The 27,094-nt window shown below is 48.1% G+C and overlaps 1 protein-coding gene across 1 annotated transcript; it reads left to right on the top strand.

Moving 5' to 3' along the window:
- Window positions 1–417: 417 nt before the first annotated feature.
- Window positions 418–23,644, top strand: LOC136647621 (zinc finger protein ZFP2-like). The gene is made up of 7 exons (XM_066623262.1): window positions 418–474; window positions 9,362–9,436; window positions 10,476–10,602; window positions 13,473–13,984; window positions 14,046–14,178; window positions 22,947–23,188; window positions 23,303–23,644. Exons 1-7 carry the CDS (start codon window positions 418–420, stop codon window positions 23,642–23,644), a joined length of 1,488 nt encoding a protein of 495 aa, XP_066479359.1.
- Window positions 23,645–27,094: the final 3,450 nt, after the last annotated feature.

The raw sequence follows: 27,094 nt of genomic DNA, 5'->3' as shown, positions 1-27,094 counted from the left end.
AGCACAATTAAAACATATTGGATTGCAACAGTAGTGCAGCGAGGAGGGGTGGTGCAGTAAGTACAGGAGGTGCCATGTAAGCATCTCCTCCTAGTCGACATAGGAGCCATTCAAAGCAGCAACAGCAATGCCCTCCCTGCACATACCAAAACCATGGATAAAAGTGAACCCTATATGTACTGTGGCGCCGAGTGTTGTTTCTTTTTTATCTTCCTTTGCAGTGCTCTTCCTTTGCAGCGCTTCCTGTTACAGAACGATATTGTGAGAAACAGTCAGCCAGAATGCTAGAGGAGGGAAACAAAGGGCCCGATCCTATTGGGCTCTAGCACTGCGCTGAGCTCCAGCACTGGGTGTTGCAAACATGCCATAAGGCACATTCCTGGCACCTGGGGAGGAGGGACCGCAAGCACTGAGCCAATGCAAGTTGGCACTGGGTCTCAGTGCCAAGTGGAGATGCTGCAGAAGGACCCGAGGGTAAGGGGAAGAGTTCCAGGGTGGGGGAGGGCAAGGGAAGGGCAGCAAAAAGTGACCAGCCTGGGACGGAGGTGCAACCAGCGGAGCCCTGTTCCTCCAGATCCTATCCTCCATGGTGGGCTGCAAAGCCTGACACAGAGGTTTTCCAGTCTGCACCCGCAAAACAGCTGGTGCAAACTCAGTAAGCCCTGAGTGGGCCTGCTGTGGGCCTGCTGGATACAGTGGTCACCGTTTTGGTGCCGCTACACCTGGCAGACCCTCCAGGGAAAGGACTGGGCTGTAAGAATAAATGCTAATAGGAAGCATTCTGTCTGGCTGCTTCTCACATTTCTCTTCGAGCATTCTGTAACTGGAAGGGCTGCAAACAAAGACAGATAAGTTATGAGCACAGGGGTGGAGAACCATGGATAAGTGAAACTGTGGAGATAGGATCTGCAGCTACAGGGGAGTGCCTGTACTTACAATAAAGCTGTATGGCAGTGGTTCTCACATATTTAGCACTGGAACCCACTTTTTAGAATGAGAATCGGTCAGGGCCCACTGGAAGTGATGTCATGACCAGAAGTGACATCATCAAGCAGGAAATTTTTTGACAATCCTAGGCTGCAATCCTACCCACACTTACCCAGGAGTAATTCCCATTGACTATCATTGTTAAAAGAATATACATAGTAGCTTGTTAAAAGTACAGGTCTGTCACATTTCCCCAGATGCAGTCACATACCATGCTGGCATCGTCTAATATATTAAAAATAAAATACTGAAATGAACGGGGACCCACCTGAAATTAGCTCGGGACCCACCTAATGGGTCCCAACCCACAGTTTGAGAAACACTGCTGTAAGGCAATAAACCTGTAAGGCAAGCAATATCCCCATATTGCAGCTGGAGTGGTGAGACTGATAGAAAATGGCTTGACTAACAGCTCAGTCCGTAGCCACCCGGAGTATGGATCTGCTATGGCGCCAAAAACAGATGCTGCTTTATCCTGCGCACTCTGGGCAGCTACCATCGTCTCCTCGGGAGAAAGAGACTTTTGACCCCTTCCCCTGCGTATGGGAAATAGCCCAGCAATGCGGTTACTCAATTCTGCGGCTGCCTAACGAACGGCTCAGGATCCGGTGGAGCTGAGCACCACTGGTCCTGCCCCCTCCCACCCCGCTCCCTCTCCCGCCACACTTCCTCCCCTGGGTGCTGGGTCCTGCCCGCTCCCTCTCCCGCCACACTTCCTCCCCTGGGTGCTGGGTCCTGCCCGCTGCCTCTCCCGCCACACTTCCTCCCCTGGGTGCTGGGTCCGCAGTAAGGGCTCGTTGCAATTGTGTGTGCTGGCGGTAAGCTGGTGTGCAGGTCTCAGGATTGGTCCTAATGTCACCTGGTGAATTCACGGCACAGGTGGCAGAGGTGGGGACATTCTGGTTCATAGTTCACTCTCTAAGCCACAGTGCAGTACCAGCAAATATGCCACCTGTCTTCTGAGTAAGGAAGAGAAAGAAATATGTCTCCAGATGGATGATCCCTCATAGGTTCTCTGAACAAAATTAGCAACATTTGGTTTTATGATAGAATTCTGCAACCCACAATTTAGTAAACAATTCATTTTATGGTAGTGGGTACGGTGAAATTTAAGCTGGCATGACTTTCCCCTAAACAAATTATAGAGCACAAGTAATTAAGCAAGTGGAGATGAACTTCTCAAATTTATGAGTACTCAGTCAGCTCCATCACTTCAGTAGTAAGCAATATAAAAATGAGTAATGGCTTACTATCAAGGTAGATGCAATTATCAAGGAATAATCACTGGGAACGTATCACACCACCAAGAATTAATTTATCATACGAAACAAATGCAATTAATTGTTTGTCAAACGAATGTGGAGTAATGGCATGATCAACAAAAAGGATCTGCTATGCTCGAGCGACCTCCTTTCCTCTATGTTTAACCAAAGCCCTGGCATCTTGGACCCCAAGCTGTCAGAAACAGCTTGTTGTTGTTTTTTTTTTGGTTTTTTTTGGGTTTTTTTTGTTTTTTTGTTTTGTTTTTAAAACCAGAAACTCCATTGTCCTCCCAGTCAGTGGTGTAGATCCTCCCAGTCTACAGGGGATCAGAGGAGAGGGTTACATTGCCCCAGGTACCATGCCTTGAGGGAAAACCCGAAAATGCCTTTTGGAGGACTCTAAGACACCCCCCCAAAGCATGGTACCCAGGGCCTCACAAGATACCCAGTGCCCCCTGAGCATCGGAAGGAAGGGCCTTTTGGAGGCCTTTAAGAAGTTGCATGGGTGGTATTAAAATTTGGGGTGTGTGTATTATGGGGGGGGTATGGGAGGTGTTAAAATGTTACTGCCCTTGGGTGCAGATGCCTTAGCTACGCCACTGCTCCCAGTGATATTACTGAGAGTGTGACAGGGTACAATCAGCTTTCTTCCCCAATCCAGCCCCTCCAAGCCCTGCCTTCGTACATTTTCCCTGCAAATTTATTTGGCAGCTGTGGGGAGAGCTTGAAGAAGGACTCTTTGGAGTATTCCAGGTGCCAGAAAGAAATGTAGTTTCCAGGCTGCAATCCTAACCACACTTTCCTGAGAGTAAGCACCATTAAACAAAATAGGACTTACTTCTGAGTAGAGCTGGTTAGGATTGTGCCCTAAGTTCGTACTATGCGTCCTGCCCTGCAGAAGACCTTCACAAGGGGCATTGCACTTTTAAGCCCAAGCATTTTTACCCAGTGAAGGTAGAGCTTGAAACTTGCAACTTGCTGTCAGAATGCCTAAGCCCCAGGTTAGCTCCAGACCATTGCTGAACAACACTCTAAACCAGGGTTGCCAAACCGCAGCTCGCGAGCCGTATGCAGCTTTTTAACATAAAATGTGCCCCTCTCTTAAATACATTGGCTGAGCTTCTTTTTGCATCACAATTAATATAAAAAGTAAATTAAAAATGTTCAAGATTTATGCTGATTTACCAGGTATAAACTGAGGGACCCCTGAATTAAAACCCAAGTTTAATGTTTAACTCACGGTGATATGTGCAGAACTTGGGCGCAGTTGACTGCTGTAAGTTGGCCTAAGAGGATCGTAGCCTGTGCCTTTCGTGAGCCAATAGACTTGTCAGTCTGAGTTTGTCTGAGCCAATCATTATAAAGTTTTGTCTGAGCCAATAGGCTCACTTGCTGATTACCTTGTAACAAGCCCTTGAGAGTTGGAGGACCAAATGGAAAACTGTTGCAGGAGAGAAGGCTGCAGTACCACTGGAGGAAAGGTAGAGGCTGCTGTGTGCAGAGCCACTGAGGCTATTAAAGGGGCTGCACCAGCACACAGAGCTCAGAAACCACCAGGGAAGAGCTGCTGTGAGGAGCCTTGGAGAGTAAGCTCCAAGGAGGAAGAGAGACCTCCAGGAAGAGGCACTGGGAGGAGCAAGCTGGGAGAGACCAAGCTGCAGAAAGGAGCCCCTGGGAATATATCATATCTGAACTCCGAGTAAAAAAGGAGGGCCTGGAAGCCAAAGGAGGGAAGCCAGAAATTTTGTGGGGTGCAAGGATATCTTTCTTTCTCTGTAGGATCTGCTGTGGGGTAGTGGATCTGCTCCCTTGTAGGGGGCCTGCCACTTGCCTCCCTTTGGGTTCTGCTCGCGCACTGAATTTGTAAGCAAAGCAAAAGTCACACAGCAGCCAGAAGTCCTCATTGCTCTCACTCACAGTGCTAATCATCTCAATGCTAGCAGTGGTTAGTGCTATCCCTGGAATTCCTCACCACTGGAGGAAGAGGGGAAGATGCTGCCATCAGGCTTCGCACTTCCCCATCCCTGGGCAGGGTAGCCTTTCACAGGGTCTGTGAAGAAAGAGCCCTGGAGGAGATTTTAGAAGTAGACAACCAGCACAAGGTTGTGTTTGTTGTTTTGTGTGCTTCCTGAAACATTTGGTGGGCCACTGTGAGATACAGGAAGCTGGACTAGATGGGCCTTTCGCCTGATCCAGCGGGGCTCTTCTTATGCTCTTAAGACTGCAACAAGTGGGAGGCAAACAGCCTGTTGTGGGTTTACCAGCAAAAAAGCCCAATACAATCCTTGTTCTTTTTCTTCAAGTGTTTATTGGGCTCTGCACCAGAGAGCTGGCAGGAAGACAGCAAGCAGTGAGTCAGGCAGGGACTTTGTTGCTAGAGGTTATGGAGCAGAACTGTACTGGGGCATCAAGCCATAATACAGGTTACAACTCATAATATGGGTTACAAGCCATAATGGGTATGTGCAACCTCCTGATTTTAGAAATGGGCTATGTCAGAATGTCAGATGCAAGGGAGGGAACCAGGATGCAGGTCTCTTGTTATCTGGTGTGCTCCCTGGGGCATTTGGTGGGCTGCTGTGAGATACAGGAAGCTGGACTAGATGGGCCTATGGCCTGATCCAGTGGGGCTGTTCTTATGAGGCCTTCTTATAGGCTTGGGAAAAGGAGGGAATCAGGAAGGCTAGCCAGAGGGAAAGGGGGGTTGAGGAAAGATTCCCCCCCCACACTGCATCCATGTGCTTTTCTGCCCAGGAACAACCATTTTTTTGCCCAGAGACAATCCTTTCTCCACCCTGAGGTTGATACATGATACGTCCCCTGGAAAGGAGGGAGGGGGAGAGTAGAGGACCTGAGTGAGAACTGTGTTGTCCAGCCCTCCTCAGCACAGTCTAGAGAACCTGGGATTGCACAGCCTGCACTGGGGAAGCCCAGGGAGCCTAGGGGCCTGCTAGACTCCCCTTCTGCTCTTGTGCAGTGAGACCTAGATTGGACTGGCAGTACCAGGTGTATGGAAAACGTGGTAGCTGCTTTACCGATGTGTTTGTTTAGCTCGGTATTGAGAGAAAGAGTGTCGGAGATCGTTGAGCCAAGGTACACAAAGTCATGGACAACCTCCAGTTCATGTGCAGAGATTGTAATGCAGGGAGGTGAGTCCACATCCTGAACCATGACCTGTGTTTTCTTCAGGCTGATTGTCAGTCCAAAATCTTGGCAGGCCTTGCTAAAACGATCCATGAGCTGCTGGAGATCTTTGGCAGAGTGGGTAGTGACTGGCAGAAACTGGCAAACCCATTCCAAACTGGCAGAATGGGCAGCAAAAAGGCAGATGCGTTTCAGTGTAAGTAAGTGTAAAGTCATGCACATTGGAGCAAAAAATCAAAACTTCATGTATAGGCTGATGGGTTCTGAGCTGTCTGTGACAGATCAGGAGAGAGACCTTGGGGTGGTGGTGTACAGGTCGATGAAAGTGTCAACCCAACGTGCGGCGGCAGAAAAGAAGGCCAATTGTACGCTTGGGATCATTAGAAAAGGTATTGAGAACAAAACGGCTAATATTATAATGCAGTTGTACAAATCGATGGTAAGGCCACACCTGGAGTATTGCATCCAGTTCTGGTTGCCACATCTCAAAAAGGACATAGTGGCAATGGAAAAGGTGCAAAAGAGAGTGACTAAGATAATTACGGGGCTGGGGCACCTTCCTTATGAGGAAAGGCTACGGCGTTTGGGCCTCTTCAGCATGATTGATTGAGACATACAAAATTATGCATGGGAAGGATAAAGTGGATAGAGAGATGCTTTTTACACTCTTACATAACACCAGAACCAGGGGACATCCACTAAAATTGAGTGTTGGGAGAGTTAGGACAGACAAAAAAATATTTTACTCAGCATGTGGTTGGTCTGTAGAACTCCTTGCCACAGGATATTATTATTATTATTATTATTATTATTATTATTATTATTATTATTATTATTATTATTGTCAGTCCAAAATCTTGGCAGGCCTTGCTAAAACGATCCATGAGCTGCTGGAGATCTTTGGCAGAGTGGGTAGTGACAGCTGCATCGTCGGCAAAGAGGAAGTCACGCAGACATTTCAGCTGGACTTTGGATTTTGCTCTCAGTCTGGAGAGGTTGAAGAGCTTTCCGTCTGATCTGGTCCGGAGATAGATGCCTTCTGTTGCAGTTCCAAAGGCCTGCTTCAGCAGGACAGCGAAGAAAATCCCAAACAAGGTTGGTGCAAGAACACAGCCCTGCTTCACGCCGCTTCGGATGTCAAAAGGGTCTGATGTGGAGCCATCGAAGACAACAGTGCCCTTCATGTCCTTGTGGAAGGATCTGATGATGCTGAGGAGCCTGGGTGGACATCCAATCTTGGGGAGAATCTTGAAGAGGCCATCCCTGCTGACCAGGTTGAAAGCCTTCGTGAGATCTATGAAGGCTATAAAGAGTGGCTGTCCTTGTTCCCTGCATTTCTCCTGCAGATGTCTAAGGGAGAATACCATATCAGTGGTGGACCTGTTGGCTCGGAATCCGCACTGTGATTCTGGATAAACGCTCTCTGCAAGTACCTGGAGCCTCTTTAGTGCAACTCGGGCAAACAACTTTCCTACAACGCTAAGGAGAGAGATGCCACGGTAGTTGTTGCAGTCACCCCTGTCGCCTTTGTTCTTGTACAGCGTGATGATGTTTGCATCCCTCATGTCTTGAGGTACTCCACCTTCTCTCCAGCAGAGACAAAGGATTTCATGCAGCTCAGTGATGATGATCTCTTTGCAGCACTTTAGGACTTCAGCAGGGATGCTGTCTTTTCCAGGTGCCTTGCCGAAGGCAAGGGAGTCCAGGGCCACGTGAAGTTCTTCTAGGGTTGGTTCACTGTCGAGCTCCTCCAGCACAGGCAGGCACTCAATGTTGTTCAGCGCTTCTTCGGTGACTACATTTTCTCTGGAATATAGCTCAGAGTAGTGCTGCACCCAGCGTTCCATCTGCTGTGCCCGATCCTGGATGACCTCGCCTGCAGCAGACTTCAGAGGGGCAATTTTCTTCTGTGTTGGACCTAGGGCCAGCTTGATACCATCATACATCCCCTTGATGTTGCCCGTGTCAGCTGCTATCTGTATCTCGGAACAGAGCTGGAGCCAGTAGTCGTTAGCACATCTCCTGGCAGTCTGCTGGACTTTGCTGCGAGCAGCTCGGAGGACCTGCAGGTTGCGCTCACTGGGACAGGCCTTGTATGCTGCTTGAGCTCTCCTCTTTTCCTCAATGACTGGTGTCAGCTCCTCAGAGTGGGCTTCAAACCAGTCTGCCGTCTTGTTGGCAGACACACATCTCTCACAAAGAGAGTCTGGTCCAACAAGAAGCTGACGGAACATACCAAGATCCAGGTCTACAGAGCTTGCGTCCTGAGTACACTTCTGTACTGCAGCGAGTCATGGACTCTTCACTCACAACAGGAGAGGAAACTGAATGCTTTCCACATGCGCTGCCTCCGACGTATTCTCGGCATCACCTGGCAGGACAAAGTTCCAAACAACACAGTCCTGGAACGTGCTGGAATCCCTAGCATGTATGCACTGCTGAAACAGAGACGCCTGCGTTGGCTTGGTCATGTCGTGAGAATGGATGATGGCCGGATCCCAAAGGATCTCCTCTATGGAGAACTCGTGCAAGGAAAGCGCCCTACAGGTAGACCACAGCTGCAATACAAGGACATCTGCAAGAGGGATCTGAAGGCCTTAGGAATGGACCTCAACAAGTGGGAAACCCTGGCCTCTGAGCGGCCCGCTTGGAGGCAGGCTGTGCAACATGGCCTTTCCCAGTTTGAAGAGACACTTGGCCAACAGTCTGAGGCTAAGAGGCAAAGAAGGAAGGCCCATAGCCAGGGAGACAGACCAGGGACAGACTGCACTTGCTCCCGGTGTGGAAGGGATTGTCACTCCCAAATCGGCCTTTTCAGCCACACTAGACGCTGTTCCAGAACCACCTTTCAGAGCGTGATACCATAGTCTTTCGAGACTGAAGGTTGCCAACTACTACTACCAGGTGTATGGTTAAGGCCCTTATGCAGCCACTTTTGGGGTTCCTATGCCCCCCCCAGCGCTAGCATAGCTGTTGGGGGTCAAAGCTGTGGCTCTGGGTTGCACAGGCTGCACTAGGGGAGCTCAGGGGAGAAGAAGGGCCTGCTGGACTCTCCTTCTGCTCCTGTGCAGTGAGGCCTGAGTTGGACTGGCAGCCCCTGGTGTCTGGTTGAGGCCCTTCTGAAGCCCACTTTGGGCATCTTATTCCTATGCCCCTACTCAGCAGTAGCATACTTAGAGGGGGGTCAATGCTGTGGCTGCACAGGATGCACTAGGAAAGACCAGAAAAGAAGGCCCTGCTAGACGCTCCCCTGCATCTGTGTGGTGAGGGCTATGCTGGACTGGCAGCCACAGGCATGTGGTTAAGGTCCTTCTGCAGCCCCCTTTGGGGATCCTGTTCCTGTGCCCCCTTCAGCAGTAGCATACCGAGAGGGGGTCAAAGCACTACGTTTTGCAGGGTGCCTCACCACAGTGCGAAAATGGTTCATCCCCTCCCCTTTGGAGGTGTTGCCTCCGTTTTGCTCTAGTGGCCCAAAATGGTTCAAAAGGAGGGGTTGCTTGCACGTTGAGGTGACGCTCCTTGCAAAACTTAGTGCTTTGCACCCCCTCTAGCTATGCTACTTCCCCTCAGTGATTACCAGCCACCGCCACCACCACCCCCAGCTTTTCCTATCCTATTGGATTGCGCTCCACTTCTGGTTTTGCGGAGGTGGAGTGCGATCGCTCCACTTTCACTTTTGGAAGACTGGGCAGCCCTGCAGACACTTGCGCAGGGCTCTCCACATCCCAAGGAGGCTGCTGCGGGGACTGGTGAGTGCATCCCACTCCTTGCAGCCCCACTGAGTCCCCCAGGATTGCATCGCTATCTTCCCCTGCCCCTTAAGGGGGCAGAGGCCAAGGCTCTCAGGCTGGGGCGTCGCGTTGCCCCAGTTTCAATAGCTCTGGACTGGTGGAAAGGAATTCAGACATGTACATGAATCTGTATGCAAGTCAAAAGCTTCATGCAGGTCTCCTTTCTCTCCCCGACAGATAGCAGAGAAACAGGATCCAAAGCCAGGCAAATCTTTTGAAGGAACAGAAATGGCTGCTGCTCCTCCAGGCCAGGTAAGGGGGATGTGCAGGGGACAGCTTGAGCCTCTCCTCCTGTCACATCTCAGCCGCAGCCTTTTTGCCAGTCTCAGTTATCAGTACTATACTTGTTTCCTTCCTATTAACAACCCCCAACATTCTCCTTTCCCTGAACCCCCAAATCTTCCCCTCCTTCTCCAGGGTTCCCATGGAAAGCTCAGCTGATCTCCTTGCACCCCTTCTCCCTCTGCAGTTTCCCCCTCTCTGCTCTGCGCTTCTCCTTCAAAACTTCCTCTCTCCTCCCCTCTCCTTTTCTCCTCCTCCTAGCTGCTTTCCTTAGGTCGCCATTGTCTGCCCATGATGGTGGTCAGAGTCCCCCCGTATTGTTTCAGAGTGAGTGTGTCAGAATAGAAGATCAAGGTTGAAACTCCATTTTGGTTCTTAAGCACTTTTGGGAAACTTTGGTGCGCCTTAATTCTTGGTGAAGTACAGAATCTCGCCATTATCTTCAACATGGGATCCCTGCATGCCATTGGTTCTCCCCCTTTCCCCACGCGTAAGGTGCGCATGTTACGCGTGTTTTTAAAAAGCACTGCTGGTAACATAGTGCAGAGGTTCAAGTGGGCAGAAACCCACCTGGACGAGTGTCTGCCACAGCCAGAGCAGCAGAAAGTGACACAAACTGTTCAATAGTGGGAAAAGCGATAGGGATTATAATGTGTGAAAGGAGCTACGCAATGCTGAAGGTTCTCAGTCCTGGGTGTGCTTTCCTGGGGACATGCCTCATTGGGAGCAGTAGGGCTTCCTCCTGGGCTTGCCTGTGTGGGACTGTCAGTTTGGGAACTGGAATGGAAGGAAAGGATCCTCTGAGCCTCCTTTCAGGAAACTTGGGAAACTCCATTGTCGTTAGAAGCCCAAAAAGTGGCCATGCAAGTTGAGAGGGAATCTGTGAGAATTGTTTCCAAATTTAGAAATGTTGTGTGCTTTCATGGAAGCTGGAATGCGCCTCTCCCTTTGGACTGGAGCTTTGGCCTAGGCTGACTTGTACATAGGACCTTTCTCCTTTTTCTTTCAGAGTCCTATTTCATTTGCAGAGGTTTCTCTGTATTTCAGCAAGGAAGAGTGGGCTCTACTAAGTCCATATCAAAGGCAGCTCTATGAAGCCGTGATGATGGACAATCATGAAAACGTGATCTTTGTAGGTAAGGAGGATCCGTTGACCCTTCATTGATGGATGTCCCTGTAGGAACCTCTGCTCCATTTGATGTGGCTAAGGGGAGTTGGTGGCCAGGCTGCATGACCTGAGCATGGTTGCTGCAACACCTGATGTTCCCATATCCTCCCCTTCTGGTCAGCCCAGATCTGGGTCTCTTGATGAGAAGGGTAGCCCCAACTTGGGGACACTGTGCCATAAATTAGCTGGAGCTCCCTTGGCTACTCCTTTTGGAGTAGGTGGGCATGTTTGGGAGGTCAATTCCCCCTGTGTCTGGGTTCTCCTTCTGTGCACAGGACCCACCCAAGAGCATCAGTATTCCTGCATAACTAGTGAAGTGACATTGAGTGCTCAGATAGGAGAGCAGCGGGGGACAGATTTCTCTGGGTAACTTGGAACTTCCTCACGTAGAACATAGAATTAAAAAATGTCTTTCCTTCAGGGAGAGATTGGAGTGTAGATCAGAGAAGGGAGAAATATCTCAGACATATATCAGGTTACTGCTATGATGGCTGTCCTTATGGGATCTTGGGAACTGTAGTCCCTGGAAGGCTCTGAGAAGTAAATACCAGAGATGATGACTGATTCTTCAGGTCCAATGTTGTCTGATGCATGACTTTGACAATGGACAATAGCAGGCCAGTAGCATGACTTTGAAACTGGACTGATGGCAGGAGGCCTCAGATCCCAGAGGCCTAGAGGAAGGCCACATTTCTAATTGTCAGCGCAATCACCACCACCACCTCCACTCTGTCAATCAGGTCAGACATGTGGAAGAAACACATTTCATGTATGACTTCACTTTTGACTCAGTGGACAAAAGCCACATTCTGGGATCTTCCTGACTTGAAGTAGAGACACAAAATAACACCTGAAAATCATAAGTGGCCTCACCAACTTTGTGGGCAAATTCAATGACAAAGTCCACATGGATGAAGGAACTTGCCTCCAGAATTAGCTACTGCACCCTTGGGAAGATCGGATCTGCAGACCCCTCCCCACGCCCTCTCCAGAGGTGGAGCAGGTTTTTCTGAGCCCTGCAGAGGCCATTTGTGTCCGCCTGCGGCCTCTGCGGGGCTCGGAATGGCTGTTTAGACTGATAACACGCAACATTTGGTTTCTGGAGGGAAACCAGAAGTGACATTTTTATGCCTTATAAGGCATTCTGAGGCCTGGGGAGGGCTTCCCCCGAGTGGACATGTGCAGCCTCTGTGAGCCTCAGAAAAGCTTCCAGACGCGACCAGAACATAGTGGATACTGGGGCACACCTATACAACGTGGGAGAAACCTGCCTCCCTAAGTAATTAAAATAATTAACATGTTAATTTAACACGTGAATAATAATAAAATAATAAAAAATGATTATTTAAATAAATAAAATTATATTAACTAAGAAGATATTTTATTTCATTGTTTTCAGTTCCTGTAATAGTCTCAATCAACGAGTTCTTCAGAACTGGACGGCCTCCGAGTGATATCTCCTTTTATTCTTATGGTGACAGTTTATGGTGTGCGCATTTTGGCCTATGCAAATGCGCTGTGCACATGTCCCCAAAGCTTGTGTGTAAACAGATTGGTGGAGAATGCACCAGCAGTCATTAGTGGATTCCCGTAGTCTAGCATTGCATAAGCATGTGACCAAACCAATTATTCTTGCTCCTTTTTGTCCTCGCAGTGCATGTGTCTCCAGAGCATGTGCTAACAGTATCCTATGGGAGTAAAAGAGAGGTACAACTGATTTCCCCGACCCTTCTGTCTTCTGTTCTTTTCTCTTTTGCTCATCTGTCTGCCTTGTTGCTGCTGTGATCTTTCATTTGACCAACTGGTGCCCATTTAGCTGTCCACCTCCTTTCCCCCTTCCTTCCCACTACTGGGTTTCCCCCACCCAGCTCCCCCTGGATAAGCCTCCAAATTTTCCTTCATCCTTCTCCGTGCTTGCACCAATATGCTCCTTTTCTTTCCTTTTTAAGGATTTCCTCATCTCTGTCTTCTCTGAAGATAGCAACCACTTCTGTTTAGGGAAAGCAGACGTCAAAAAGACATTGAATTTGCTTTTTGATTTTGATTCCCTTTCTCTAATTTTGTAACATTATCGTCATAGTAAAAGTTTTGCAACTGCACCTCTCTCTTCCTTCCTCCCTCCTTCTGAATCACTGGCCACTGCGCAAGGTCCCAGGATACCAAGGGAAGTTCCCCTGTGTAGACATGTTTATGTGTGTCTGAAAAGCACACCCGGTAACTGTCTGGCAGTGCCTGGAAGAGACCGTGATGGACCAGATCTGGAACTAACAAATGGAAACTTAATTGAGATAGCGCAGAGGTCCTTTTTCTCTGGGAGGAGATGTTTGTCCTTTTGTACATGGGGTGGCACTCCCTCTGAAAGAAACTGTGTGCAGTCTTGGAATGCTTTAGGGCCCAGTTTCCTCCAGGAAGTCAGATATCCATATTTTGGAGACACTTTTTGACTGGTTCACTCGCTGCAACCCTTTCTGGGGAACATTTGACTTAGTAGAAGACAGTTTCCTATCACCCCTTAATCTGAAAGTTCATTCGCAAAGAGTCTTTCTTTCTTTCTTTCTTTCTTTCTTTCTTTCTTTCTTTCTTTCTTTCTTTCTTTCTTTTTCCTCTTCGCTACTTGTGGTCTTGTTCCTCTTCGCTACTTGTGGTCTTGTTCTCTGAGATTCCTTCACTACTAAAGGAGCAAAGCACTATATTGATTAAGCCATTTGCAGTTCAAGGTTGCTGTGGCTTTTCTAGGCCCTAGTTCTGATCAGACAAAAAACGGTTTTGGGTATTTACCCAGCTGGCTTTAGTTTCTTGCCTGGGTCTCTTACTTCATTTCTTTTCTAATTTCAACAGCATCGATTTGGAGCCAGACTGGAAGGAAGAGGAAGCTGACACTTTCTTCACAGCGAAGAGCCCACACTGTTGAGAAATCTTGTAAGTGCCAGAACTGTGGAAAGAGCTTCAGAGACAGTAGCATACTTAGAGTTCATCATAGAACCCACACAGGAGAGAAACCCTATAAGTGCCAGGTGTGTGGAAAGAGCTTCAGGCAGAGTGTTCATCTTAAGTTTCATGAGAGAACCCACATGGGGGAGAAACCATATAAGTGCCAGAACTGTGGAAAGAGCTTCAATTGGAGTGGTGATCTTAAGCAGCATTGGAGAACCCACACAGGGGAGAAACCATATAAGTGCCAGGAGTGTGGAAGGAGCTTCATTCACAGTAACAAACTTACAGTTCATCACAGAACCCACACAGGAGAGAAGCCCTGTAAGTGCCAGAACTGTGGAAAGAGCTTCAGAGACAGTAGCACACTTAGAGTTCATCACAGAGCCCACACAGGGGAGAAACCCTATAAGTGCCAGGTGTGTGGAAAGAGCTTCAGGCAGAGTGTTCACCTTAAGTTTCATGAGAGAACCCACACAGGAGAAACCCTATAAGTGCCAGGAGTGTGGAAAGAGCTTCAGTTGGAGTGGTGAATTTAAGTTCCATGAGAGAACCCACACAGGAGAGAAACCCGTTAAGTGCCAGGAGTGTGGAAAGAGTTTCAGTCACAGTGGTAATGTTATGAGCCACCAGAGAACCCACAAAGGGGGGACACCCTGGAAGCGTCAGGAGTGTAGAAAAACCTTCAGTTAGAGGGGTAAACTTATGCACCAGCAGAGAACACACTCCAGTGAGAAACCTGATGTATCTTAGGTGTGTTGAAAGTTTTTGTGTTTAGTCAGGCAACAGAAGTTCAGTCCTTTGTTTGCCTCATATAATGGATGTTTGAATACTTCCTGAAATTCCTGCAACATTTGTTTGAAATGTGGTTAAATTCCCTTGCTTGTTCTTGCTTTTCAGAAAATAAAATTTGTGAACATTGCCCTGTCATTACTCTCTAGAGTCCATGAACTGGGCCTTGCCCTTACTTTCTCTGATTGGAAGGTCTCCTGCAGGGTAAAGGGATTTCACTTAGGAGCATAACAGGACCCTTGGCTCCTCACTGACATCTTTGACGGGGTGGGGGGTGGCTTTTTATCCGGGTTTCCAACTGAATAACAGACTGAGGGCACAATCCTAACCCACTTTCCGGCACCGACTTAAGGGCAATGCAGCTCAGAGGTAAGGGAACAAACATTCCCTTAGGTTGAGGAGGCTGCATGATTGCCACCCAACTGCACGATGCAGCACGTATTCCACTGGCCCAGATGTGCCAGTGCTAGAAAGTTGTTTAGGATTTGGGCCTAGGCTCTGCTCATTCTTATAGTCTGAAGTGCCGGGCATTTGTAGCTCAGTCGTCCCCTCAAGTTGGTTTCAAGCACCAATCACTATGATACAGTGAACCCTGGGTGCAAGATAGTGGTGCCACCTAGTCTGCCAGACCACCCTTATCAGAGACATTGATTTTTTAAGGGTTAGGGAAAATTGAACACACATAGAGCATACTTTATGTATCCCCAAATAATAAATCACAATCCCAGAAACACATCTGGTTAGGATCCCCATGCCCTGATCAATATGCAGGCATTTCCCCAGAGTCCAATGAACACTTGGAGCCAGGCTATCTGTCTTTGTGACTCCAGGAATGAGCCAGAGACTTCCTTTGTCTTTACCTCATTCTTGGGTCTCCAAAGCACCACACAGAACTATGCAGTGAGGCTTGGCAGGCTGTCTTCAGTAGCTATCACACTGCTGAGACCCTTCCTTTCTCTTGCAGGCCTAATCCTCCTTTGCAGGTCTACACAGACTTGACTGGTGATATTGCGGGCGTAGGTCCATGTTGGCAGGGGCTTATCCCAGGGAAGGGAACAAATGCCCTTAAGGAGGCTGTCAGAGGCCAAAATTTCGCCCCAGGATGCAGTCATGCCATGTTGTCACTGCTGCATTGCAGCATTGACTGCACCCAGTGACAGATATTTATATCAGGGAGCTGTTTCATTTTGCCTTCATCGCCCCCCTTTGGAAGGGCAGGCTGGCCATCCTGCATTCTACTCCAGAGAACATTTATGAAATAGATCCTCCATGCTGCTCTCCTGGTCTCACTTTAGGGCATTCACACCATATCTCAAAGCCAAGGATTGCTGAATGAGCATCCCCAGCTTCTGCGCCCCATGACAAAGGGAGGGGATGAAAGAAGCTATAGATTGCAGATACAGACCAAGCAGCAAAGCCTTTGGGCCTGATTCTGCAATCTTTGCCCAAAGGGGCTGCATCCAGAATTCCGAACTGCAAATACTTCTGGGATCGGTCATGGGTCCCCTTTAAACAATCGGCTAACCTCAGAAGACACACTAATCCCTGTTCTTGCAGGTTCTCAGTGTGGGACATCCATGCATTGCCAGTATAATCTGTATACGTGTAGTGATGCCCAGATGCTCAGTTAGATGAGGGACCTTGGCATGGCAGGGCCCATGTGAGTAGGAGTATAGCGGGTAAATTGTACCTGAGCTCAAGGCCAAAATGGGGGCCTAGGAACCAAATGGGTGGGGGGGGGACACACAGAAATTTCCTGGGATCTTGTATTTTCTGATCTCACCCAAACATGCAGCATACACATGATTCCTTCAGCTCTCGCTGTGTGACTGACTGCTGCCAACACCACGCCAGCTCTGAACTGGACATGCTGGGGGTTCTAATGCAGGCCACACGTACTATAGGCTGTACTGCAGACTGCTACAGTAGCAATTTGCCTTGGGGATCTGCTTACCATGAAGGAGCGTATAGGAGCTCAGGGACACAGCAGTGGGACTACAGCTGCTGCAGAAGCAAGTTTTGATACCTGGACATTTCCTGGGATCTCAGCTGGCCTCGAGGAGAGCAAAAGATGGAGGCCAGTCCGAACCAGAAGCCAGGTTTACTGGGCAGGTAGACCTGGGATCCAAAGGCTTTTCTGGCTGTTGCCACCCTCTCTGTGCCCAGCCTTACCCCTCCATGTCCTCCTCCCACATGCTTCCATTGCCCTGTTTTTTCCCCTCCCCCTTAGGGAAGTGGCTCAAAAGAAACTTTGTACCCCCTGATAAAACCCCTCTTACGGCCCAGAAGGGCATGGGGGTTTGCAACAGTAGCTGGAAATGCAAGTCTGAAAGTGGGGGAGCAGGTAGCAAGCAGTGAGTTAGGCTGGAAGACTTGCTAGAAGTTATGGAGAAGGGCTGTGCTGGGGCACCCAATCCGAGGAGTCAAGCCTACTCAGACAGACCCAAGGGAGGCAGAAACAATGGCTGCTGCTCTCCCAGCACTCCAGTGGCTAGTATATGGGATGGGGGGGCCTTGCTCCCAGTGCTACCCCCCTTTCCCAGGAAACCCCCAACAGGATTTCTTAGTGGAGTGGGACCAGGACTGACCCAGAGCTCTCTTGAATAGCAACCATCCAGCGCTTTGCAAGGACATAAGTGCAAATAGAGACACAACTAGGAAAAGCGTCCTGGCCTGGGAGCAAATTCCGAGATCCCCTTGCAAGAGACGGGGAAAAGTGCTGTGCAACTTCTGGTCTGAGCAAAGGAGGAGGACAGTCTGTGCAGGAGAAAGGCGGAGGGGAGACCAGTGGCAGACACAGGGTTGTGAATGATGCGCAGTGAGTCTGCAGGGCCCATGGAGCACATTTCCCAACGGGTCCTTGCAGGGACTCTGACCCTAAAAGGGGGAGGAGGAGGAGGCCTTCCTATAGGCTTGGGAAAAGGAGGGAATCAGGAGGGCTGAGCGAGAGACAGAAGGGGGTGAGGAAAGATTTGTCCCCACTGCATCAATGTGCTTTTCTGCCCAGGAACCACCTTCCTTCTGCCCAGAGACAGCCCTTTCTCCACCCTGAGGTTCATACAGGATACATTCCCTGGAAGGGAGGGAGGGGGAGAGCAGAGGACCTGAGTGAGAACTGCATTCTCCAGTCCTTCTCAGCACAGTCTAGAGAGCCAGGTGCAAACCGAGAGCAGAGTGAGCGGAGAGGGCTGCTCAGAGCCTCAGCTTCTCCAGGTCCTTCAGGCTTGGAAGGAGGAGGGAAGGCCTGAGCCCAGAGAGGGAGAGAAAGCCTGGGAGCTGGAGGAGGCCCAGCCAGGAAGGAAACTTGCAGGTCCCTGATTGCAGGGGAAGAAGAAGCGGAGGTCCTGTGAAGTGAGGCCTGGGTTGGGCTGGCAGCCACAGGCATCTGGTGAAGGCCCTTATGCAACGCCTTTTGGGAATTATGTTCCTATGCCCCCCCCCAGTTGTTGCAAGGTGCAAAAACCAAGATGTTACAAGAGATCTCAGATGTTGCACTGTAATCCCAGGTACCAAAACAAACTCAGTAGACAAAAGTGATCAAATCCAGGCCTTTATTGTAAATCCATCAGCAAAAGGTGGTAAATCCATCCACATCTCCAAAGGAGACTGTGTGCATCAGAAATGAGGAGAAGAGAAACCCCAAAGGAGACTGTGTGCATCGGAAGTGTGAAGAAGAGAAGCGTGTAACGCCTCCTTTAGCTTACTTTTATTACAATCTGGGGTTCCTTTCTTGAAACACATTTGGAGACAATTCATTGGTGGGTTCAAAACATCCGTTGTTTTATAATAGGCCATCTCATACATCTATCATATACAATATACCCCCAGCAGTTAGCCAATGGCACTGCACTTCCATTTCGTTTAAAATGACCTCACCTATAACCATCGCATGATCCACTGTGGCCTTCATGTGCAGCCCGTGAAATGCAACAAAATTGTTGCTAAAAGGTTGCGAGGTCTGCTAAAACAACGAAACTGCTATCTTCTGCATTTTCTGTGGGAAGCTGACCTTTGCAATGTGTTAATCCGGAAGTGCTTTGATATCATGTCTCTTTAATGATAAAGAGATGATAAAGATAAATGATAAAGAAACCTCTAATGCTGTTAGACTACCACTATAACTCAGTTAAAATATTACTATTTGTTAGTCACACTTATGTGTACCCCAAAACTGATTTCAAAATGAAAAACAAGGAATATGAAGAAACTAAGCTTACTAGCGTTCTTCTATGAGAGCTGGTGTGAATATTTGCTTTCTAGCATGTGTGTGCACAGCTTAGTGCTCTGAAAGTCTTCAAACTGGACGTTAAAGCAATGTTAAAACTTCAAGCCGAATTCAAACTGCTGGATTTTTTTTTCTGTACTCTGAAGACAAAGACTTCATTCAAATGTATCAACATTGTTCTAAGAGAACATCTTGTGGCAGGCTGCCCAATCTCAGCCAAATGCTTGTGAGACTCAAGTTGAACTTGCTTGGACTTTCAGAGAGAGAGAGATCAAAAACCATGCTGTTTACATTTCAGGTAAGCATTCTATACCATAACTAACAGTCCTTGATACCTTCCAACACAGTGATTGCCAGACCCCCTCCCCCCCGCCGTACCTTACTTTTCCTATTAAAACATCCGTTCTCCTGAGCCGGGGGGAGGGGGGCAGTGGCATAGCTAGAAGGGGTGCAAAGCATTACGTTTTGCAGGAAACCTCATGCACACGACCCCTGCCCCACCCCTTCGGAGACATTCCAGGCTGCTGGAGAAATACAGAGGCGATTCTCTATTTTGCTCTATCGGCCCAGAATGGCTCTGAAGGGGAGGACAGAAAAAACACGATAGCACTGTAAATTGTAGGGGGATTGCTGGATCCCTTGAATCAAACTTTGGTTCCTTCCTATGTCTCAGAGTAAGAATGGTCCGTGTTAGCAGGAAAGCTTAGCCCTCTCTGTACTTTCAGATAGCCCCTAAAAATTTATGATAGGCGACAGCCCTTCCCAAGGCGTGGAATCACTTCCTGACTTCCCCTTCTCCTTCTTTTCGCAAAGTCCTCTTGGCGACCCAGGGCTCTGCTACAGGTGGCAACCCTAGAGTAGGATTTTGGGAAATGTCTGCCTTTAGACCCGTCTTTCCCAAACTGCGGGTTGGGACCCACAAGTGGGTCTCAAGCCGATTTTTGGTGGGTCGTGAAACATTTTTGAATTTTTTTTAAAGCTTTGCAAGCACCCTTGCCCAGTTTGCAGAAGAAAATTGTTAGTTGCAATGCTAACCTGTGGTAAGAGGTAATCTTCCTACCCCCAATTTAAAATGTCACATTATCTGTTTTTCTCTAGCAATTGGCGTGCTGTAGATCATGCGTGAATGCAGTTTCAGCCTTTTGTCTGGCCTGGATGTTCTTAACTGTGCATCTTGCTCACCAGTTCAGCCTGGAAGTACTGTAAAAGTTTGGGGGAATAGTCCTAGGTACTCCATTTCTAGGGAGAATCTGGAAAATGTCTACACACGCAAAATACATAAGGTCCCTAGCAGCCTCAGGAGCACAGGATCCTGATTATTAATTAATATTTTATACATTATTATTAATATATTTAGTATTGGCAACCTTCAGTCTCGAAAGACTATGGTATCGCGCTCTGAAAGGTGGTTCTGGCACAGCGTCTAGTGTGGCTGAAAAGGCCAATCCGGGAGTGAATTATTATTAATAATAATAATATTAATATTATTATAATAATAATATTATTATTAATAATAATAATATTAATAATAAAATAATAAAATAATTAAATAATTAAAAATAAAAATAATAATAATATTATTATTAATAATAAATAAAATAATTAGTTCTACATTTTTGTCTAGTAGGTTGTGGCAGATTGTCATTTTAAAAAGTGGGTCCCAGTGCGAAAAGGTTTGGGAAGCACTACTTTAGACTCAGAGGGAGTGGAGGTTTGAAAAGACCCTCTTTGGTCTCCTTCACTGACTCTGCTGGGCCCACTACGGGCCACGTAGGGGGAACTGAGGTGCTGAACAATAGGAATAAGTGCCTTGTCTTCAAGCACAAGTGAGTGTTATCCCTGACTCAGAGATCCTTAATTACAGACAGCAACAGATACCAACTACTTTCCTTCAGATAAAGAAAACCCCTTCTTTCTGCCACCTTATTGTTCTTAAATATTTGTATTTACCGTCCACTAGGCCACCTGCTTGCCAGTGGGTCTCCTTGGATGTATGCTATTTTGTTGGCACAAGTCCAAGGAGCCTTGGGGCGGGTCTGGCCGAGGAAAGGGGGATATATCCTAACATGCACTGCTACTATGATGATACACCCCTTCCTGCTGCCAAACTGCCCCATACCCTCCCTGCTCCCCACCCCAAACAACCCCCAAACCGGTTGCAAAGCTGAGGGGTGGGGGTCACTTCTGGGGGGTGGCAATGCCCCTGATACCAACTAGGTATCCCTGCTCCTCTTTGTCCTTGCAGTGTATGCGACTCCAGAGCAGGTGTGTTTACAGTATCCTATGGGAGAAGAAGATCTACAAAGCTGAGTTATCCAACCCTTATGTCTTCTCTTTGCTCATCTGCCTGCCTTATTGCTGCTGTGATCTTTCATTTGACCCACTGGCACTGCATTGAGCACCCCCATTCCAGCTGCCGCCAAAGGGCCAGATGTCAAGCAAGCAGCCAGGACTGGTAACCACTTGCTGCCCTTTTCCTATCCAACCTTTTCTCTCATGGAGCACAATCAAAAGCCAGCAGTCTGGACAGATATCCTTTGTGGGGCACCTCGCAGTGCTCTCCTCCTCCCAGGAAAGCAGCTCCGTCTCTCTTGTCCTGCTCCCCTCCTTGAATCACTGAAGCCTCTTCCGCCTTGTTGCATCTCGCTTTCAAACAGGAGGGCCGCTGGTCTTGGCAGTCTAGCCTTGCAACTCCTGCAAGAGCAGATCGGGCTTGGTTTTTGGTGCAGCCTCAGCACCGACCCACAAAACCCCCTTTTGCGTTCTTTGTGTGCACCCAAAGTGAGAACACGCTTAGTGCCTCGATCTCTTCTTCCTTTGTGGGTGTCCTTTTTCATTCTACTCTATCAACTGTCTGAGGGGAGACCCGTTTTCAGCCCCCGGCCTCCTTTTGGGCAGATTCCCTTAACCAGCACAGCAGCTGCTCAGTGACGGAAAGGGCTCCCACAGTGCTGGTTAGGAGGGGTGTCCATTTGGAGAGACTTGCAGGGTGGGGAAGTGATTGCACAGCCCACCAAGAGGCTCACTCCTTGCTTGCAGTTCAGGCTATCAAGAACCATAATCCAGTCACCATCTTTTGCCAAAGCTGGAACCTCAGGAGCCCTTTGCACTTCTTTCCTTTCTCTCCCCACCTCTCCTCTTCGTACCCTTCCCACTAATCCACTTTCTTAGCCCCAGTTCCCCCTGGGTCAGCCTTCTCTCTCCCTTCTTTTCGGCCACCATGCTTGCACCAGTAGGGTTTCCTCATCTCTGTCTTCTCCTCTGTAGATAGCGACCACTTATGTTGAGGGCCTGGCCATACGAATGGCTAAGAAGCTTTTTGATTTTGATTCCCCTTCTCTGGCTTTGTAATATTATCATCACAGTAAAAGTTTGTTTGCTGCACCTTCAGCCTCCCTTCCTTCTTCCTTCTGAACTACTGAGCAAGGCCACTGGTCACTGCACAGAGTCCCAGGATGCAACAAGAATTTCCCCTGTGCACACAGGTTTCTGCCTGAGAAGCACACCTGGTGACAGTCTGTACCTGTTGCCTGGAGGGGACTGTAATGGTCTTGATCTGGAAGGAACAAATGGAACCTTAATGGAGACAGTGTGCAAGTTGTTTTGCTCTGGAGGAGAGTCCTGCTGGGAAGAGGAGTTCATCCTTTTGGAGATGGGGTTGCCCTCCCTCTGAAGAACCCAGTGCGTACTTCAGGTGAGCTTTTGGGCCCAGGTGCTCCTGAAGGCCAGGAGTCATCCATATTCTGGGTACAGCTTTGGATGGTTCATCAGCTGCACCCTTTCTGGAGAACATTCTTGGCAGAAAACAGTTTCCTATCATGCCTACATCTGAAATTTTGTTCTTAACCAGGGGCTTTCTTTCCACTTCCTTTTCTTTGTTTTTTTTTTACTATTCCTTATTCTTCCTCTCAAGGTGTGGCCTTCTCTGAGATTCCTTCTCCTCTTATGAAGCAAAATATAATATTGATGAAGTCACTTGCAGTAAAAGGTTGCAGAAGGCGAAGCAATTCCTCTTAAGATGTAAGGCGGTCTCTATGATGTAACCTGGCCAACTGGATGAATGTAAAACCACTGATGAGATTAAACCAGACTTGTGTGTCTGCTGTCTGGGTTTGGATCCTTATCCCAGTGACATGGGGGACATTCGGGAGGGTACAGTGACACTTCCCAGATCCCTGTTATGCACCCCGCTCCCCCCGGCCTTGGGGGCTGGGGGTCATGGACATGACACTTCCCCAACTAGCTGCATTTTCTTCCTTGTGTCCCTTACTACATTTCTTTTCTTATTACAACAGCATCAGTTTGGGACCAGATTGGAAGGAAGAGGGAGCAGACTCATCCTTAACAGCAAAGAGCCCTCTCAGGGGAGAAACCCTATAAGTCCCAGGAGTGTGGAATGACTTTCAGTCAGAGTGGGAAACTTAAGTGCCACCTGAGAACCCACACAGGGGAGAAACCCTATAAGTGCCAGGATTGTGGAAAGAGCTTCAGTATCAGCAGCAGCTTTATAATCCATCACAGAATCCACACAGGGGAGAAACTCTATCAGTGCCAGGAGTGTGGAAAGAGCTTCGGTTGCAGTGAAGTTGCAGAATTCAGTTGGAGTGTTAAATTCACCAGAGAACCCACACAGGGGAGAAAACTTATAAGTGCCAGGAGTGTGGAAAGACCTTCACTGAAAATGGAAAGCTTACATGCCACCAGTTAACCCACATGGGAGAAACCCTATAAGTACCACGGGTGTGGAAAGAGCTACAATCAGAGTGGGATGCTTAAGTGCCACCAGAGAACTCACACACAGGGGAGCAACACTGTAAGTGCCAGGAGTGTGGAAAGAGCTTCAGTTGCAGTGGTAGTGTTAAAATTCACCAGAGAACCCACACAGGAGAAACCTTACAAGTGCCAGGAGTGTGGAAAGACCTTCATTGGAAATGGAAAGCTTACACGCCACCAGAGAACCCACACAGGGAAGAAACCCTGTAAGTGCCAGGAGTGTGGAAAGACCTTCAGTCGTAGTCAGAGTCTTATTAGCCACCAGAAAGCCCACTCAGGAGAGAGATAACCTATATAACTTAGGATTGTTAAAATTGATTTTGTGCTCAGTGAGGGGAACAAAAGTCGTTTCTTGCCTGCATCAAATATTTGATATTTGACAAATTCCTGCTGTCTCTGCAGTGTGTGTTTGATTTGTACACCAAGTGCCCTGCTTGTTCTTGTTTTTATTTTGAAAAATAAAATTTCTCAAAATTGCCCTGTTATTATTTCCTAGAGTCTGTGGATGGGGCTTTGCTCAGTCATTGTCCAAGTTGGTTTCCTGCACCTAACACTCTGATACAGGGAAACCTCCATTTTTTGGATTGTTTTCTTTATTCCTTTTAATAATCATTGAAGGAAAATTAGCATTCAAAGAACACCTTTCTCCACCAGATTCGGATCACCTGTCAAACCTCTTGGCTCGATACGGCTCGCCATTACTCTGCGCCAACTAAATAGCCAGCACAGAGTTGAGTAGCCCCATCGCAGGGCGTTTTATCTTACACAGGTGAAGGGGGACAAATGTCTGCTTCTCCCAAAGAGCCACAGGTGGATGCTCAGGATGCCGCAGCAGCCATTTTGGCCCCATGGCAGCCCAGCATGTCAGGCAGCTAGGATTAAGCTGTAAGTGTCTTTGTGACTCCAAAAGTGAGCCAGAGACCTCCTCCTGCTTCATTCTTCAGTCTCCAAAGTACTGCAGCGAACTGTGCACTGAGACTTGGCATGCTGTCTTCAGGAAGGTAGATACAACCATGCGCTGAGACCTCTTTTCTCTTGCAACTTCTCTCTCGGTCCCTCCTCCCTTCTCCGTAGCCATGGGGAAGTGACTGACGAGTAGAGCACTCCTAACCCTCCCCCCCAAGCATTCTCTTTTCCTTTCTTATCAGTGCACCAAATACAAGCACATGTCCACTTTCAGCACTACCTAGGAACATGCGCCTTCACACCAATTAAAATAACTGCATTTTTCTTGAGCCAGTAGTGAAGCACCTTATATTTGATGCTTTTTTTTTCTTTTACAACAAATCTTAAGGCCCAATCCTCTTGTTGTGCTGCCGGAACGTGTATTCCAACAGCATAACACACTTTCTGGGAGTCGCAAGTGTGACTCACTGGAGACCGTGAGCTGGGCTGGCCTTGCCAGAAGTGTCGAGTGGCCGGCTCTGTGCGGTGACAGACACCAGGTGCTTCCTAGAAGGTTTGGGAACTGCTGTGTTAGGGCATTCTTTAAACAATCAGCTAACCTCAAGATGCACACCAATCCCTATTTTTAACCCCGTACCCGCTCAGTATTGGACACACTGGGAGGCCAGCTGAGGCTTAGCTCCCACCACCCACTTGCTGACTATAAAGTTCTGCAACCTTTACTGCAGACCCCTCAGAAACAAGTCAGTACCTAACTGACAATTGAACACCATCAGCCTTAATAACAAGTGGTGTTCAATATCTCAGGGTGAGAAATGAAAATCCCAGCCAGATGGGCTATTCTCCCCCCCCCCCCACCAAAAAAAATTGCAATTTAACTTATGTCTTACCCTCTCAATGCTGGAGGTACCATCGCTCCATCACAGCTCACTTTGGAGCCACAGCTCACTTTGCTTCTTATGCCATCGAAGAGAGGGGTCTAAAGCAGCCTTTAGCTGAAAGTTCTAATTGTGGGACATCCATGCGTAATCCATACATGTCCAGCATAATCTGTACATGTCCAGATGCTCAACTAGGTGAGATTCATCCTAGAACAGAACATTGCCCAAGTATCGCTTTTTAAAATGTTTGGGGTACATCAGTGGCCTGAAAGTAAAACACCATTCCCTTCTCATTTTCCGGATCTCCACTACCTGGAGGCCATTTCTAAGCACCTGAAATGACCAAATCAGCAGCTGCTAAGACAAAAAGACACTGCAGCCTCCAGCCAGTCTTTTCAGTTTGGATTTGGAAAAGTTGAAAACTTGTGAGATGTCACCCCAACCTTCATTTGGAGTGGTCGGATTCCCAGCTCCGGTTCTGTCTTTTTTTAAACCGCCAGGCCTACATAGGTGTGTGTATTATTAATTCATGCATTCTAAATCACTACTGTCTAAGCAGAATACAATTACCGCCGCCGAGTGATGGATGCCGCGCTCCTTAGCATCCATGCCTGGGGAGATCAATATCCATCATTTCTTCCACTGGAAAATTCAATAGGTAATTGCTCAATTCACTGCTTAAACTACAGAAGCCAGCAGGCACTCTGTGGGCCATCTGCTCCATGACACCGGTGTGCATTGACAATGTGGCCCATTTTATTTTTGTTCCTGATTATACCTCTGCGCTCGTGCCAAGGATCCAGCAGTTTGTCTAGTGCCAAAAATTCTGAAATGTTTACTTTTCTCATGAAACGGTCTAATGAGTGAAGTACCAAGATGATTATAATAGAACGACTAATAGGCAACTGGTTTGGAGAGCGCTCCATTTCCCAGTGACACCAGCGGCTGCAAAAGAAAGCAGCTTCCCCTCAGGCTCATTAAGGATTGTATTATCATTGCTATTATTTTTCCCCAATGCCTGTCCTAATTTGCTGCGGTGTTAGCTGAACACCTCTGGGCTCCCTTCCTCAATCACCTGTACACCCCCCACCTGCGGCACACTTATGTCTTATGTGTCTATTTAAATTGTAAGCTTGCAGGCAGGGATGAATGGCACCTTCTTCCAGCATCCAAAAATGTTTAAATGATGCAGAAGGTCTGATCTAGAGCAAGGGTCTCCAAACCCCGGCCCAGGGGCCAGATGCAGACCACAGTGAGCCTCTATCCAGCCCGTGGCCAGGCTCTGATTCCCTGAGAGCCTCTGGCCCAGTTGACCAAACACAACCAGAGTTGTGCTTGTGGGGTTGGGGAATGGTGATCCATTTAAGTGTGTGCTTTATTTCTTGGGCTGTGTTCATGCTTGGAGAAGTCCTGAACATTTGAGCCCATTCATTTATTCATTCATCTAAGTTCCATCTCTAATGTATTTATTTAAATTTTATATCTATTTTTTTTTCTGGCCCTCGACACTGTGCCAGGTATTTGTTGTGGCCCTTCGACCGAAAAGTTTAGAGACCCTTGGTCTAGAGGATTGCACTGCCGTTAAGCCCAAGGGTAACATTCGAAGGACGCCAGTTCGAGATCACCGGAAGCTTCCATGAGTGGCGAGACCTCGAGAAGTGACTGACGAGCTGAGTGATTCCAGTTGCTGTTCGGTGTGAGAGAGGAAGCTGTCTCTGCTGCCCTCTGGTGAGAGTGAAGGTGCTGTTTGTCAGTCAGCGTGGGAGGCAACCGTGGCTGGAAATGATACCAGTCTGCGAAAGATCCGTCTGGAACGTTGTTTGTTCTTGAAAGGTGGAACTTCTTTGTTATTTTTAAACCCATTCGGGGGTTTAGAGAAAGCCTGCCTTTGTGCACCACAAGGAGTAATCCAATGACTAAAAAAGGCAGTATATAATACCAGTTATGTTGAT

Source organism: Tiliqua scincoides, chromosome 4 (assembly GCF_035046505.1).
Source record: "Tiliqua scincoides isolate rTilSci1 chromosome 4, rTilSci1.hap2, whole genome shotgun sequence".
NCBI classification, from domain to species: domain Eukaryota; kingdom Metazoa; phylum Chordata; class Lepidosauria; order Squamata; family Scincidae; genus Tiliqua; species Tiliqua scincoides.
Note: the sequence above shows the minus strand (reverse complement) of the source record. Positions and strands in the feature narration are given on the sequence as shown.